This window comes from Phacochoerus africanus, chromosome 12, assembly GCF_016906955.1.
Source record: "Phacochoerus africanus isolate WHEZ1 chromosome 12, ROS_Pafr_v1, whole genome shotgun sequence".
NCBI lineage: Eukaryota > Metazoa > Chordata > Mammalia > Artiodactyla > Suidae > Phacochoerus > Phacochoerus africanus.
Genome location: NC_062555.1, coordinates 15,127,140 through 15,142,815, shown reverse-complemented (window position 1 = coordinate 15,142,815; position 15,676 = coordinate 15,127,140). Strand labels below are relative to the sequence as shown.

Genomic DNA, 15,676 nt, shown 5'->3' with positions numbered 1-15,676 from the left:
TTCCTTTTGGTTTTCTGCCTTTGTAGACAAGTACTCCTCTTAAGACAAGATCACCGCCTTCTTTGAATAATACGTGTGCTGCCTCTGAGGACGCCTTGGTCCTTTACAACAGAGTGGCTGCTCAGGGGGATGTGGTTCGTGAATTAAAAGCCAAGAAAGCAGCAAAGGAGGATATAGATGCAGCTGTAAAACAACTTTTGGCTTTGAAGGCTGAGTATAAGGAGAAAACCAGCCAGGAATATAAACCTGGAAGTCCTCCTGCTGCTGCAGTACAGAATGTTTCTTCTGAATCATCATCGAGTGTCCTGGAAAGTAAATCTCTGTATGATGAGGTTGCTGCACAAGGGGAGGTGGTTCGTAAACTGAAAGCCGAAAAAGCCCCTAAGGTCAGTGTCCTGGAAAGAGTTGAGACACATTGCAAGTGAGCCTGTGGGTCTAGCAGCTGAGGCTGGGCTCGTCTTCTCGTGAGACGTGGTGTCTGTAGACCGTCTGCTCGACTATTTGGACATGACAGTCAGCATTTACTGTGTGTGCTATGTGCCGAGTTCTGGAAACATCAGTGAGAGGCAGCTTCCGGTCAAGATGTAAATAGCTCTCACAGGTGTCTGGTTGTAAGTGGCAGGGAGAGAGGAAACAGTTTGTAAAGGGTATTTAAAATAGTCTGGGAAGTCCAGTTGTGGCACAGCAGAAACGAATCCGACTAGGAACCATGAGGTTGCAGGTTCGATCCCTGGCCTTGTTCAGTGGGTTAAGGATCTGGTGTTGCTGTGGGTTGTGGTGTGGGTCACAGAAACGGCTCAGATCCCTTGTTGCTGTGGCTGTGGTGTAGGCTGGCAGCTGTGGCTCTGATTAGACCCCTAGCCTGGGAACCTCCAGGGGCGACCCTAAAAAGACAAAAGACGAAAAATAAAATAGTCCTGGAATAGAAGAAGCCCTTTAAGGTGAGTGACTTTCAGAGAAAGGTACTCTTTAGTGTAGATCTGAGTTTCCCAAGCTTTATTGACTGTCGGCATTACTGGAGTGCTTGCTAAAACACAAATTGCTGGGCCCCATCTCTTGAGTGTCTGCTTTAGTAAGTCCAGAGTCTATAGAGAATCTTCGTTTGGAAAAAGGTGTTCAGGTGATACTGATGCTGCTGGCCTGGGACTCGCTGTGGAAGATGGTGCCAGCAAAGGTGGAGAGAGAGGAGGGTTCCAGGTATCTTTGGGCAAGAATGGGTTGTTGGCAAGTTTTTGACCAGTGACTTATCTCAGATTTTCCATAGGAGAACCTCAAGTGGTACCAAATTTTGCCTGAAGTATAAATTTCATCCTTGTCTTAATCTTTAGGCAAAACATTTAGCCAAGTGGGTGGTAGCACTGAGTGTAGAACCAGATTGTTTGCTGTAAATAAGAGACAAGAGGAATGGCATCTATGATGGAGAAAAGTCATGTTCAATCATCAGGATATGTAGTTCTCAAAAAGTAGCATAGTTCTCAAACGTGGTCAAATTAGTAGTGCTGTTGCTGGATAAACTACAAAAATTGTAGGCTTGGGGCTGTGGCATGAACACAGACAGGTGACGAACCTCTGGGCCTGACCTACGTGACCGGAGAACATTCCAAGATGATTCCCAGGCGTCCGTCGTCACATCAGCGTCCTGGGCTTTGGCTAGAAAACGATTAACTTGAGGTTGCAAGTCCCGCACCTCATGAACAGGTGGCCCGGCATCTGCCTGGACGCCCTGTCCCCCAAAAATGCTTTCATTCCTTGCCATTTGATCTCTGCTGACGAGAGACACTGATTTGAGTAGGTCTTGGGTTTTGCTTGAGAAGAAGTTAGCACTTTTCTGTCTCTTCATTGTGAAGTGTGGGGCATCTTTTCTCCTCTTTGATGTTGAGGTTCCGCTGAGCTGTGATGCTCTAAAGCATCAGCACTTCGAGGGCTAAAGGCTGCGACGTGTGTGGCTTTGGGGCATGAACCCTCCGCTGAGGTTGGGAGCACGTGGTACTCTCTGTGGTGTCATACGCTAACTAGGGGCCCCTTTAGGGATGTAACTTGAGGAGAAGCGTCTTTAAATTCCTTCATTCTGAGTAGAGTACGTTGTTCTGGGCTGACTCTTGGGCAGCTGCGTCTGTGTGGGGCGGGAACGACAGCAGCCAGGACACCTAGAGCGGCAGCCAACCACGTCTCCCATCCCGTTGGTTAAGGGATTACATCCGTGAAATAGCAACCTTTGAAGACGACAAGTCAGCCTGTGGGTAAAACAATTTAAGTTCCTGTGGTAATTGGGCAGGTACTTTGACTAGGTGCTTTTGATAATGATAAATCTGATGCCAAAATGAATCCGACTTCAGTGTAGTTTAGCCTCCGTTTATTCAATGCCTGCAGTGTAGCATATGTGCTTAAAAATACTCCTCGTGCGTTTTGTTGTCTGTGTTGTATAGACGCCATCTGGCACTGTGCCCTGTATACTGTGGTTATTTTTGCCTGTGATCTTCACAACAGCCGTATCCCATAGTATTCCTTTTTTTATTTGTTGGTTTTAGTAGCCACTTGGAAACTACTTCCTGAAGTGAAATGAATATAAAAGAAATGTCCTGAAGTTTGCAAGCGTAGATTCCAATTTTGACTTATTCCCATTATTTCTGATGAGAGGTGATGGGGTGTGGTGTTCCAAGCACCAAAGAATTGCGGTTTTACTAGTTTGTTGTTATTTATTAAGCATGCCTGTGCTTGTGGTGTATTATTAATCCCTCTAAGCCTCTTGTCGTTCCATTTCCTCCAGAAGTAGTTTTTTGACTATATCATGTTACCACTAAAGTAAGGAAAGTGATTGGCAGAGGTTTTATAGTGACAGGTTTCAACAAGACTTTTCTTTTTCAATTTGTTCCCCTCCAGCCCTTTTTCTGCCTCAGGATGAGATTGGTGATTCTGTATAAGAACATTTAAGCATGAGCGTAGAATAGAAGCATAATGTGGATTATGAGCATGATGTGGGCGGAGAACAGAAACAGCAGGTCCCCTTCTCCCCTTTCCTTTTTTTTTCTTTTGTCTTTTTGGAGCCACACCCACATGGTTGGGCATATGGAGGTTCCCAGGCTAGGGGTCTAATTGGAGCTGTAGCCGAAGGCCTACAGCACAGCCACAGCAACGTGGGATCCAAGCTGCACCTGCGACCTACACCGCAGCTCACGGCAACACCGGATCCTTAACCCACTGAGCGAGGCCAGGGATTGAACCCACAACCTCATCATTCCTAGTCAGATTCCTTAACCACTGGGCCACGATGGGAACTCCTCCCCTTTTTTTTCCTGCCCAGTAGGTTGCTTTGTTGAAGTGAAGGACAAGCAGATACAGTGTGAGATACATATGCAAGAGTACACCAAAGATTTAGTGATTTGGAATGCTGATTTACATTAATATTTAAGGTTGCTTTTCAGATTTTTTTTTTTCTTTTGTCTTTTTGGGCCACACCCACATGGTTGGGCATATGGAGGTTCCCAGGCTAGGGGTCGAATCAGAGCTGTAGCTGCTGGCCTACGCCACAGCCACAGCAACATCGGATCCGAGCTGCATCTACAACCTATACCACAGCTCACAGCAGTGCTGGATCCTTAACCCACTGAGTGAGGCCAGGGATTGAACTTGCATCCTCAGAGTTATTAGATTTGTTTCCGCTGAGCCAGAGGGAACTCCGACGTCTAAATTTAGATAATTGTCTTAAATCTTCTTTAATGCCATGCAAACAATAGTGCTCAAGATCAAAGACTCTGGAATATACCCTAGATTGAAGTTCTAGCACTAAGCACTTACTGTGTAACTTTGAGTAAGGTACTTAATCTTTCTAAGCTTTACTGCTTTCTTTGGTAAAATGGATAAGGGCTGATTTGCGAATTAAATTTTGGTCCATCTAAAGCACTTAGCGTAGTATCTGGCACAGGATAAGTAGGCTGTAAAATGATAGTCATTATGTCGTATGTTGATAATTATGATTCTCTCAAGAATCTTTAGGAACCTTCTGAATCATCAGCTAAGACTGCAGAGGGAGTAGGATGATTTCACTCTATTTTGAATGACCTGAATAGGTTATTTAGTCATCTAGACTGTCCCATTTCCCAAGTGGAAAGGATAGCGGGATTATAATTTTGCTCTATTTTTTAGAATATTTTATTTAGTAATGAAGTGGTTTGCCCATATTAATTTTCTTCTTTAAAATATTTCAGATCGTAATCTGGTACCACAAGGTTTTTTCTTTGTAAAATGTGTGCCCTTTGACTTCAAACTCTGGTAAATACCTGCTTGTAGTATAAAATGGACCTTCTTTCATATAAAGCCTCTTTTTGTAGACATAGTTGCAGGAAAGTCCCTTAACTTTCCCATTGTCTTTCTTTTAGCTGATAAAAGTTTCTTTTTTTCTTAATTCTTGTTTGCCTGATGCCCTACGTCCTTTTTCTTAGGACAGGTAGAGTTTGCTGTGAAAATGCTTTGCATTCTGAAGATGATATAAACAAGAGACGGGTCAGGAGTACAGCTCAGACACGCTCCCCACTTCTCTCGTGATGGCCCCTCTTACCTTCCTCTGTGTGATGCTGGCTGTGGCAGACCCCGCAGGCAGCCTCACGGTGTGTCTCAAGGAGCTGCACGAGGAAATGCCATTTGCTCTTGTATAGAGGCAGATTCTCTGAGGGACAGTGGTGCTCCTGCGGCCTTTGACCCCGTTTTAGGATTCTTCCTGGCCTCTCTGGGTTGCTCTTAGCTATTTGAGGCAGAAACTAGTGGAAAATGTGATGGGCAGTGGGGAGGCACTTCTCTGTTTTGACGGCTGCCTGGGCTTCCCAGTGGTACAGCATGTAGTGTGTAGAATGTAGCGGAGTCTGTATCACCACTCAGGTGAGGGGTCCAGCGTTGCTGTCTTTCTCTGCTCAAGTTACAAGTGTCTCTGTTGGGCTGAGAGTTTCATTCTTTTCATCATAATTATGTTGAAATATCAGTGGCTGATAGATATAAGTGAATATCTAATTAACACCTCAGTATATCGTTTCATTCCATTGTAAATTTTTAAAAGAGATGTAACTTTTTATTTATTTTTTTTTATTTTTTATTTTTTTGTCTTTTGTTGTTATTGTTGTTGTTGTTGTTGTTGCTATTTCTTGGGCCGCTCCCACGGCATATGGAGGTTCCCAGGCCAGGGGTTGAATCGGAGCTGTAGCCACCGGCCTACGCCAGAGCCACAGCAACGCGGGATCCGAGCCGCATCTGCAACCTACACCACAGCTCACGGCAACGCCGGATCGTTAACCCACTGAGCAAGGGCAGGGACCGAACCCGCAACCTCATGGTTCCTAGTCGGATTCGTTAACCACTGCGCCACGACGGGAACTCCAGATGTAACTTTTTAAATTGAGCCCAAACTGTGGGTTTTTTCCGATGCTGTGTTTAAAGTCTGTTTTAACAGGCTGAAGAAAACAAGGACTTGTATAGGCAAAGCCACTGAGTTGATCTTTATTCTGATTTTATAAATTCTGAGTCCACTGTTTATAGACCCAGGGTTTGGAAACTGATGATTGGCTTGGATGTTCTATAATTTATTTGTTTACATATGCAAAGTGGAAAATGCAGTGTTATGTGTGTATGTGCATTTATGTTTTATTCTTATGACTCCTATGTAGATTTATGATATGGTTACATTTTTAACTTTTCTTTAGCTTTGATCTCCTAGCTGATGATTTAATTCCTTTGTGTTCGACTTTCTCCATGGTGCTTATTTACAGGAATACTTTGGTGGTAATTAATGATTTTTAGTAATCATTGAAATTTTCAGAAATTTCAGAAAGCATTAGATATTTGTCTTTTTTTTCCTCTCTTTTATCTCAGGCTAAAGTAAATGAAGCTGTAGAATGTTTACTGTCCCTGAAAGCTCAATATAAAGAAAAAACTGGGCAAGAGTACATTCCTGGTCAGCCCCCGTCATCTCAGAGTTCAGATTCAAGTCCAACCGGACGCTGTGAGCCTAGTGGTCCAGAAACGCCAGAAGCCAAGCTGCTTTTTGACAAAGTAGCTTCTCAGGGAGAAGTAGTTCGAAAACTTAAAGCTGAAAAAGCTTCTAAGGTCAGTGTGGTATCACGTCTGTGTGCTTCCTTTTTTGCTTTCCAGGCTCTTTTCTTTGCCTGGAACACTTTCTGCCCCGTCAGGTCTGGCCAGCTTCTGCTCATGTGTGTTGGTTCTCAGCTCTTTCGTCCTGCCTTTTGCAGGAGCCTTTCTTGCGGCTTTCTCCCCCCACCTAGTGTCTGGACGCCCTCATGTGACACTGCCTTTCTCTGACACAACACTTAAACACCTGGGGTTTGTTTGTTAAACTGTCTGTTGCTCTCTCATCTGCACGATCCCGGACTCCAGCAGTGCCTGGCTCCGTGTGGCCCCTCTTTGGCACATTCCTCTGAAACTGTCGGTCTTGCATGGCAAGTTTCACTGTGAGCTCTGGTGTGGTTTGCACTAACTGGATTATCGTTCTTGGAATAGGATTTGGGGGTACAGATTCATGTGAGTGGAAAGCAGTAAGTCATTAGAGGTTTTGAAGTGGAACCAGTAATACAGAAACTTAATTTACTCTCATCTTCAGAATTGTGAAATGTTCAACTTAATGTAATTTAATGGTTCTTAACTTGAAATGGTAGCAGAATATGTGTTAGGCCCAAGTGCTTCGTAGCCAGTGCTCGTGACCACTTGAAATGTGGCTCTGGTGACTGAGGCACAGAATTTTCAATTTCAGTTACATTTCAATAGCCACACGTGGCTAGTGACAGTTGTTTGACCAGTACCTTATGGTACTTTTTTTCGTCACTATTTTCTACTTCTGTCCCTGTTATCCTGTTCTTTTTGCTTTCAGTAGGTGGTGTGTTCCGCCTTTCCCACCCCTCCCCCATGCCCCCCACCTTTCATTGTGTTTTCGCATTTGCTTGCAAAGCTTTGGACCTTGGCGCTCAGGCAGCGATTTGAACTAAATGCTGTTTCTCCCTTCCCTCTCTCTCTCCTTAAACTAAAGGACCACGTAGACACCGCTGTGCAGGAACTCCTTCAGCTGAAGGCACAGTACAAGTCTCTGACTGGAGTCGATTACAAGCCTGTCTCTGTCACTGGGGCTGAGGACAGAGATAAGAAAAAGAAAGAAAAAGAGAACAAATCTGAAAAGCAGAACAAACCCCAGAAACAAAACGATGGCCAAAAGAAAGATGCTTCTAAAACCCCAGAGAGTGGGCTGTCACCAGGCGGCGCGGGGGAAGGACCGGGGCCGAAGAAGCAGACCAGGTACCAGATGCGGGCGCTTCCTTCGAAGTGAAGCACCGTTTGGGGTGAATTCAACCCAAATTATTTTTGTTAAACAAATTATCCCATAAGTTAGAAAACAGTAAAGGTGTAATGTCAGCAAATAGCTTCTGTTCATTTTCTGTTTATTTAAATAGGTGACCCATTCACTTGGTTGGTTTGAGAATGTCAGAGTATAAAATGTAGGGTGAGGTCCCACTCAGGGCCCGCTCCCCGTCTCCCCAGGGCCTCCTCCCCTGTAGTGACTGATACCCTCTGGAAGGGGCTCCTTCTCGATCCATCTCTTCCTCCCTTTTCACGCGGTTGTTAGCCTAACTGTAAACATAGGGCTTTTTTTGCACTTCAGCAGATTTTTCAAATGAACATCTTATGAAGGGACTAAATGAGAACTTCATTCTCAATAGGAGTTTAATATTGGTTAGTTAAATATAAACCAAAGCTGGTTTAAAGACACCACCATGGAATAGGTGGTGGTTCAGTATCTTCTAACCCATGTGCACCGTGTGATTCCCATATGACCCCCGTCCCAAAGTAGAGCCACCTGGATGTGAGCTTCACTCTAAGCTGAACCTCAGCTAAGCTGGTGTGAGCAGCTGCTCGTCAGAGGTACTTTGGCATTGGATTTATTTCGGTGAATTTCAAATTCTGCCTCTCGTCTCTCACAGTGTACACACAGTGTCTCCTCAAACGGGAATACAGCAGTTAGGTTTCTTGCGCATTGACTAGGTGATTAGATTTATGGCATAGTAGGAGGAGAATCCAACTTCTCACCTTTTACCTCCTGACTGCTCCTGCAAGGGCCAGGTTTCACGTAAGCATTTCGTGGAGATGTGTCAAAGTGAACCAGAGAGTGCAGTGTAAATATGTTAAGATTTTAAACCAATAAAGCCTTGTTTTTAAACTCTACAAAGATACACTTTTTATAGAACATAACTAAACGAGTAAATTTTTCTGTGTGGACCATAAGACCACATTTTCCTGAATAATTGTCAGTGCTTCCATACAAGGAGTATTGTCTGGAAGTTTGTATTACAGACCTAATCTATTTTGGAAGCATCTGTCTCTGCAACTTTTTATTTACTGCACTTAAAAGACAACCTTCTAGAACATGTAAGGGTACTTACACATATAGGCACGTATTTATATGTTTGCACGGGTATATGTACATGCGGCCATTGTTTTTATTACTTTTTACTACTTTTTACATGTTACTTTCAGTGAAATACTAATCTTACTCACTCTGATTTTACCTGTATTGAGATTGACGGAAGAGTCTTCTTTTATAGCGAGAGAATGCTGTGTGAACAGGCTCTGTCTTTACTGCAAATGTGTTATCTTATAAAGAACTTGGTGAAAGAAATGTCTTCATTAAAATCATCACTCTTGTTAGGCTTTGCTGTTCTAATTTGTGGGGGACAGTACCACACCACCTTTTAAGAGATGATTGAACTGCTTTCTAGGTTAAAACATCATGGTAAATGAATATGGAAAACATACAAATATAGAAGTAATTCAAACTGAAGAAAAGCTAATCAGTTTTGAAGTTTAGAGGTTTATTTCCATTCAACCTAAAAGCAATTGCTGGATGAAGATATTTATATTTTATTTTATTTTTTTATCTGCAGGTTGGGTCTGGAGGCAAAAAAAGAAGAAAATCTTGCAGATTGGTATTCTCAAGTGAGTATAGATTCAGTTGATGTATGTGTTTTAAATTTTCAGAGTCTACTTTGTATTTAGATTTTAAAGTTCAGACAGAAAGTGATAGTGTATAATGCCTTTAATAGTATAGTCATAAACATGTCATAGTTCTTAAAGCATGTTCACATAAATCTTTTTTTTTCTTTTTATGGCCACACCTACAGCATATGAAAGTTCCTGGGCTAGGGGTTGACCTGGAGTTGCGCCTGAGACCTATGCCACAGCCATAGCAACTCCAGATCCAAGCTGCATCTGTGACCTACGCCACAGCTTGCATTACCACTGGATTCTTAACCCACTGATGGAGGCCAGGGATCAAACCTGCATCCTCATGTATCCTATGTCGTGTTCTTAACCTGCCGAGCCAAAACGAAAATTCTAAAATACTGAATCAAGAAGTAGCCCTGTGAGGTAGTTATTTGATTTTGTTGTGGTGGTGAAGTAAAGAGATTAGGCCAGTTACCAAACAATAAAACAGTAGGAGCAAGATTGGAATTCAAGTTTTCTTAGGAATTTAGAGCCCTGCTGTTTCTCAGAGCAGAAAGGTCCTTTAGGAGTATACTCACCAGCGCGGGGAGCCTCCACCTTTCAAGCTTGGCATCATACTCTTGGCACTTCCGCTATAATTGTGGTTCGGTTCATGCTTCAGAGACTGTTTTTCTTTTAAATAGGTCATCACAAAGTCAGAAATGATTGAGTACTATGACGTAAGTGGCTGCTATATCCTTCGTCCCTGGGCGTATTCCATTTGGGAATCCATCAAGGACTTTTTTGATGCTGAGATCAAGAAGCTTGGTGTTGAAAACTGCTATTTCCCCATGTTTGTGTCTCAAGGTGCCTTAGAGACAGAGAAGACACACATTGCTGACTTCGCCCCTGAGGTAACGTAGCCTGCTTTATTTAGTTTTGCCGTTTGCTTCGGGAACTCAGAACTGATGTTTTCAGTTCACACTTTTAAAATAATAATCTAAAAGAAAGTTATAACAACCGAATTAGAGAAACATAAAGCCAGTTTAAAAAAAAAATTATATTTCTTTCATCAGGGCAAGTTTTGAGTCGTCTCGTTGTATTAATTAATTAACTGGCTTTTACTTTTCCTTAAACATTTATAAAAACAGTAAGCATCTGCCTTTTCTCACGGTGAACAGCAGCAGTCCTTTTACGTTGCCTTAATTGATACAGCAAAACTCGAAGTAGCGTTTTACCTACATCTAAGCTGTTTCTCTCAAGTGTTTAAAAAAGTGTGAAAAATGATTTTATTTTACTAGGTTGCTTGGGTGACACGATCTGGCAAAACAGAGCTGGCAGAACCAATTGCCGTCCGTCCCACCAGTGAAACAGGTGAGGGTGGGCCTTGGAGCACAGCGAAGAGCTCCTTGAGCGTCAGACACAGCCTCCAGCCGCCAGTCTCCCCTTTGACGTGGGGCACTTAGAGTCCTTCTTGAGGGTTTAGGGTTTCACGAAGGCATTAAGGCTTAAAGATGCATGCACACCGAAGTGCCTTGGAATTTTGTTCTCTTTACGGCTTCATTGTGGAGCTTTTCATCATGAGGACCAAGTTTTGGTTTTTAAACCACTTGCATCGTTGTTCATTTTATGCAATATAGTCTTTCAGAGCTTTCCAAAGAGTTTTAATCTTAGACAAGTTTTTATTCTTGGAATTGCTTATACAATTGCAAACACCAGTGTTTTATGTCACGTTTGCTTCAGATTAGTCATTTTAATATCACAGGTTTTTATAAGGTTTATTCATATAAGGTTTCTATAGGTTACTGAGTGATTTCTTTCCCGTGTGGTGCTGTTCTTAGTGGCGTGGTTAGCAAGGTAGAGGCCACTGCTGTAATCTCCATTTTAGGTTAAAAAAAGGTCTCAGAAGGGTTAAGTGATTTTCCTAAAATTAGGCATAGGAAGTCAGAGTACCTCTGGGGACTTTTGAGCCTTTGGGCTTGCAAATATCTTTCAAAGTGATTATCCATCTTTGGGTTAAGGATTGTTCTTTATTTGATACTTTTAGTGATACTCTTGTATGGTAGATAATGACATATTATTAAAATTATGACACCAGCTTTTTTGACATAATAGTTGGGCAGAGTTTTATATTTTACTCATTCATTATAGGTAGTCTATGGTAAGACAGGTACCTTCACTTTAAATTAGCAATTCATGGTAAGAGCTTTCATCAGATAAATTTAACCCAAATTCTAGTTTGAATAGGTAAGTGTGTTGGATTCAGCAAGTTACTGAAGTTCTCTCTAAACTCAGCTTCCTTGGAGTTCCCGTCGTGGTGCAGTGGTTAACGAATCCGACTAGGAACCATGAGGTTGCGGGTTCAATCCCTGGCCTTGCTCAGTGGGTGAAGGATCTGGCGTTGCCGTGAGCTGTGGTGTAGGTTGCAGACGTGGCTCAGATCCCGCATTGCTGTGGCTCTGGTGTAAGCTGGCGGCTGTGGCTCTGACTCGACCCCTAGCCTGGGAACCTCCATAGGCCGTGGGAGTGGCCCAAGAAATGGCCAAAAAAAAAAAACCAAACAAAAAACCTCAGCTTCCTTGTTTTCAGTGTTGAGCTTATGATATCTATCTTGTGGGTTGAATGTGGGGATGGAACAGAATAACAGCTGCAAAGAACATAGAACATAGTATGTGCCGTGAGAACTTAGTGTTTGTAGAAACAGCAGCTGAAAAGCTGTCAGATTGAATGTCATCTTCATTGTGAGGAGCTTAACATACAGTCAAGTTTAGACAGTTTTATGAAATGTAACACATTGACTTACTGCACAGACATGGTGTTTTAATTCTTGTTAGGTATGTGCCAGTTGTACTCTCACCAGCCTTCGAGGGGGGAAAAAAGCCTTCAGTGACTAACTGCCTGTCTTCTCCCGTCTTTTCAGTAATGTACCCTGCGTACGCGAAGTGGGTGCAGTCCCACAGAGACCTGCCCATCAGGCTCAACCAGTGGTGCAATGTGGTGGTAGGTCAACACCTCTTCTTTCAGTTATTCTTATGCATTTAAAAAGTACATTTTTCTTATGTTTGTATTCAAAGGATTGCACGTAAGGAAGCATTTTTCAAGTATTTCGAATCACAGCTGTAACTTCTGGTTATCACATAAAGTTGTTACTAAAAACTGAAATGCTCTCTTTAATGGTCAAATTGTGTTCTTGCCTCCTGCAGCGCTGGGAGTTCAAGCATCCTCAGCCTTTCCTACGAACTCGGGAGTTCCTTTGGCAGGAAGGGCACAGTGCGTTTGCTACGTTTGAAGAGGCAGCAGAGGAGGTATGAAAGTTACCTCTCCTGTTGATGATGTTCGAGTTCTTTGTCCCAGCTGTGTGGTCTCGCCCCACCAGCTGTGAGTGACGCAGTGCTATCTATTTACGTAGTTATCATCCAGTAGAAAACTCTACGTTGAGATTTGATCTGATCTCAAATGACATGAAACGATAATTTCTTGGTATAAATTATTTTGTTCCTTAAAAATTTATGTATAACCTGCTAAAAGAGAAAACCAGTTAAGTCAAATGTGCATGGACTTAAGAAACTGCCTTTTGAAATTTTGTTAGAAAACGTACTGTTTTAGAATTTCAGACGAAAATAGTTTTGGACTTCAGTGTATGGAAGAAATTATAATCCCATGGGTGAAATTAATTACTCTTCAGATTTTTACCCTGGTTACTGTGTATCTTGCATAAGCATTTATTTGCTCTTATATTCTAAATTTATGTACATTTAAAAAAATTATTCAGTTTCTTTGCACAGTGCTTTTGGCTTAATAAAGTCACACTGGCTGCTTTAACCTTTCCATAGCAAAAGACTTTTGTTGTTTGAAGTGCTTTCCTCACCACACTTAGTTTTAAACAGTACAGTTTTATAGGTCTATAATAAATATGCCGTACATTGGAACCCTTATATTTAAAATTTTGTTACAGGTTTTGCAGATACTTGACTTATATGCACAGGTGTATGAAGAACTCCTGGCAATTCCTGTTGTAAAGGGAAGAAAGACTGAAAAGGAGAAATTTGCAGGCGGAGACTATACGACCACAGTAGAGGCATTTATATCTGCTAGTGGAAGAGCTATCCAGGTATCCGACTACTGCCTAAGGATTCCTGGGTGACTGTAAGCATAGCCCGTGGGCAGATCTGCCAAGTTTCTTCTGTCATCAGAGAAGTAGACTCTTGTAAAAAAAAAAAAAAATCAGTATCTGGAGTTCCCATGGTGGATCAGCAGGTTAAGAACCCGCCTAGCATCCACGAGCACACGGGTTCTGGCCTCGCTCAATGGTTTAAGGATCCAGTGCTGCCCTGAGCTGTGGTGTAGGTCACAGATGCAGCTAGATCTGGTGTTGCTGTGGCTGTGGTATAGGCCAACAGCTGCAGCTCTGATTTGACCTCTTCCACAGGTACGGCCCTAAAAAAAAGGAAAACAAATTCTATTATTTCATGTGCTTCCTGGGCCATATTATCATTTTCAGTCCAATCTGTCATATCCCCCAAATATCCTGAATTACCAAAGCATGGATTTTTTTTTTTTTAGCCTTTGTAATTAAAGTTAACGCCTATGAAAGGGGCCTCTCACAGCAGCACACTACTTTAATATTTTTTGACTAAACTTTGTCTCTACATTGTATCAGTTATGCTTTAGAAACTTAACACGTATAGGAAATCAGGGAAGATAAAGTGGCTCTGGTGCCATTTTAAGGTATAAGATCTTTGTTATTTTGAAAGACATAATAGGTTTTTACAATTAAAGTATGTATTTCTCTATTTTAGGGAGCAACATCACATCATTTAGGGCAGAATTTTTCTAAAATGTTTGAAATCGTTTTTGAAGATCCAAAGACGCCAGGAGAGAAGCAGTTTGCTTATCAGAACTCCTGGGGCCTGACGACTCGAACTATTGGTGTTATGACCATGGTTCATGGGGACAACATGGGCTTAGTCTTACCGCCTCGTGTAGCCTGTGTCCAGGTAAGGAGAGTACTTCTGATTGTCATTGCTTTTATAAAAATAGAAGCCGTTGTGAGTAAAGAAAATTTCAAACTTACTGAATGTCATTCAGGTAGATTTTGCTGATACAGAAACAATATAGAATAGGATCTAGACCTCAGTATTATGTAACTACTATTTGTGTGACTGTTTTTTACTCTTAATTTTTTTACCCATTTTATAAAGCTTTTAGAAATTATTTTTTGAAGCAGTGTATAATAAATGAACAAAAATGCATTCGTTATGGACAAACACTACGCAGCTAGTTGCCAGGTATCCTGTGTGGGTTAGAAATCACACAGGTTGATTTGTGTGAAGGTTTGTAGTCACTGGTATTTGGACTCCTGGATGCTTACGTGGTGATGTGACTGCATCACTTCTCTGGGCTGCTTCCTTGTATAAATTTGTGATCTTGTGCTGGACTCTAGGTGGTGGTCATTCCTTGTGGCATTACAAATGCACTTGCTGAGGAAGACAGAGACTCTCTGATCGCCAAGTGCCATGATTACCGAAGGCGGCTGCTCAGTGTTAACATTCGCGTTCGAGTTGATTTGCGAGATAATTATTCTCCAGGCTGGAAGTTCAATCACTGGGAGCTCAAGGTAAATTCTGGACGTGGATGTTTTACCTCCGCACTCCCTGTTTTGGCTTTTTGTTATGTTATGATTAAAATGGTATCGAAGTCCCCGTTTATGGTTAGCAAGCCTTCTATGTTTGTTACTAAAATGTTTATATCAAGAATTGATAAAGTCAGTCATCCCCACAGTGAAACTCAGAATAGTGGGGCTTAGGTGTCACTGTTACAGCCCGTCAGACATGGTGTCCCACTTGGTTTTTTCACAACTCATTGTTTCACACCGGCTGGTTGATTTTTATTTTGTGTAATCAAGGCTAGCCAAAATTCTGGCTTGATATTTTTGATATAACGTATTTATTGCACATTGCTGTTAACAGATGTTCTGTATTCTCTCTCTCTCTTTTTTTTTTTTTTTGCATTTTAGGACTGCACCCAGCATATGGAGGTTCCCAGGCTAGGGGGTCTCATTAGAGCTGAAGCCGCCGGCCTACACCACAGCCGCAACGCCAGATCCAAGCCACATCTGTGACCTACACCACAGCTCATGGCAACGTCGGATCCTTAACCCACTGAGCGAGGCCAGGGATCGAACCTGCAACCTCATGGTTCATAGTTGGATTTGCTTCCGCTGCCCCACAACAGGAACTCCAGAAGTTCCATATTCTTAATTATGCCTTTCAAACTTCTGGGATTTAGCTTTTTTTCTTATGGTGAAATGGGAAATCTCATTAGAACTAGCTGTTAGGAGTCAGGAATTTATAAACTCGTGTTACAGGAAATGGATGAGAACATGTAATGAGATTACAGCTTCAAACTTTCAGATGTGGAAGCTCAGCAATGTTGAGATTATTCAGTATTAATATATGTGGGGTTCCAAAGTTACTAATCTTTATCCCTTCGTTTGTTTTAAATGGCTCCTAAGATAAATCTCTGCGCTGAAGAATAGTAGTTATATTGCTACTGCTTTCCTTTGTGTAATATATTTTTTCCTTTACGTATTCTCCCACCTTTAAAAAAAGGCTTTAAAGGTGAATATTTTCTGTGTAATTTCTCTTTGATTGTGATTTTTTTTTTTTTTTTTACTTATGTGGAAATAGCAGTGGTGTGATTTCAG

General features: G+C 42.0%; 1 protein-coding gene across 2 annotated transcripts in view; it reads left to right on the top strand.

Annotated features, from left to right (window-relative positions):
* The window catches only part of EPRS1 (glutamyl-prolyl-tRNA synthetase 1), a 67,217-nt gene that overhangs the window by 39,828 nt on the left and 11,713 nt on the right, over positions 1-15,676 (top strand). For both annotated transcript variants that reach the window (XM_047754601.1, XM_047754602.1), the window contains 11 exons: positions 27-386; positions 5,857-6,090; positions 7,025-7,287; positions 8,931-8,982; positions 9,675-9,884; positions 10,272-10,344; positions 11,891-11,970; positions 12,174-12,275; positions 12,926-13,081; positions 13,770-13,967; positions 14,414-14,587. In XM_047754601.1, coding sequence (XP_047610557.1) covers positions 27-386; positions 5,857-6,090; positions 7,025-7,287; positions 8,931-8,982; positions 9,675-9,884; positions 10,272-10,344; positions 11,891-11,970; positions 12,174-12,275; positions 12,926-13,081; positions 13,770-13,967; positions 14,414-14,587 — 1,902 coding nt within the window. The remainder of the gene's footprint in view (positions 1-26; positions 387-5,856; positions 6,091-7,024; positions 7,288-8,930; positions 8,983-9,674; positions 9,885-10,271; positions 10,345-11,890; positions 11,971-12,173; positions 12,276-12,925; positions 13,082-13,769; positions 13,968-14,413; positions 14,588-15,676) is intronic.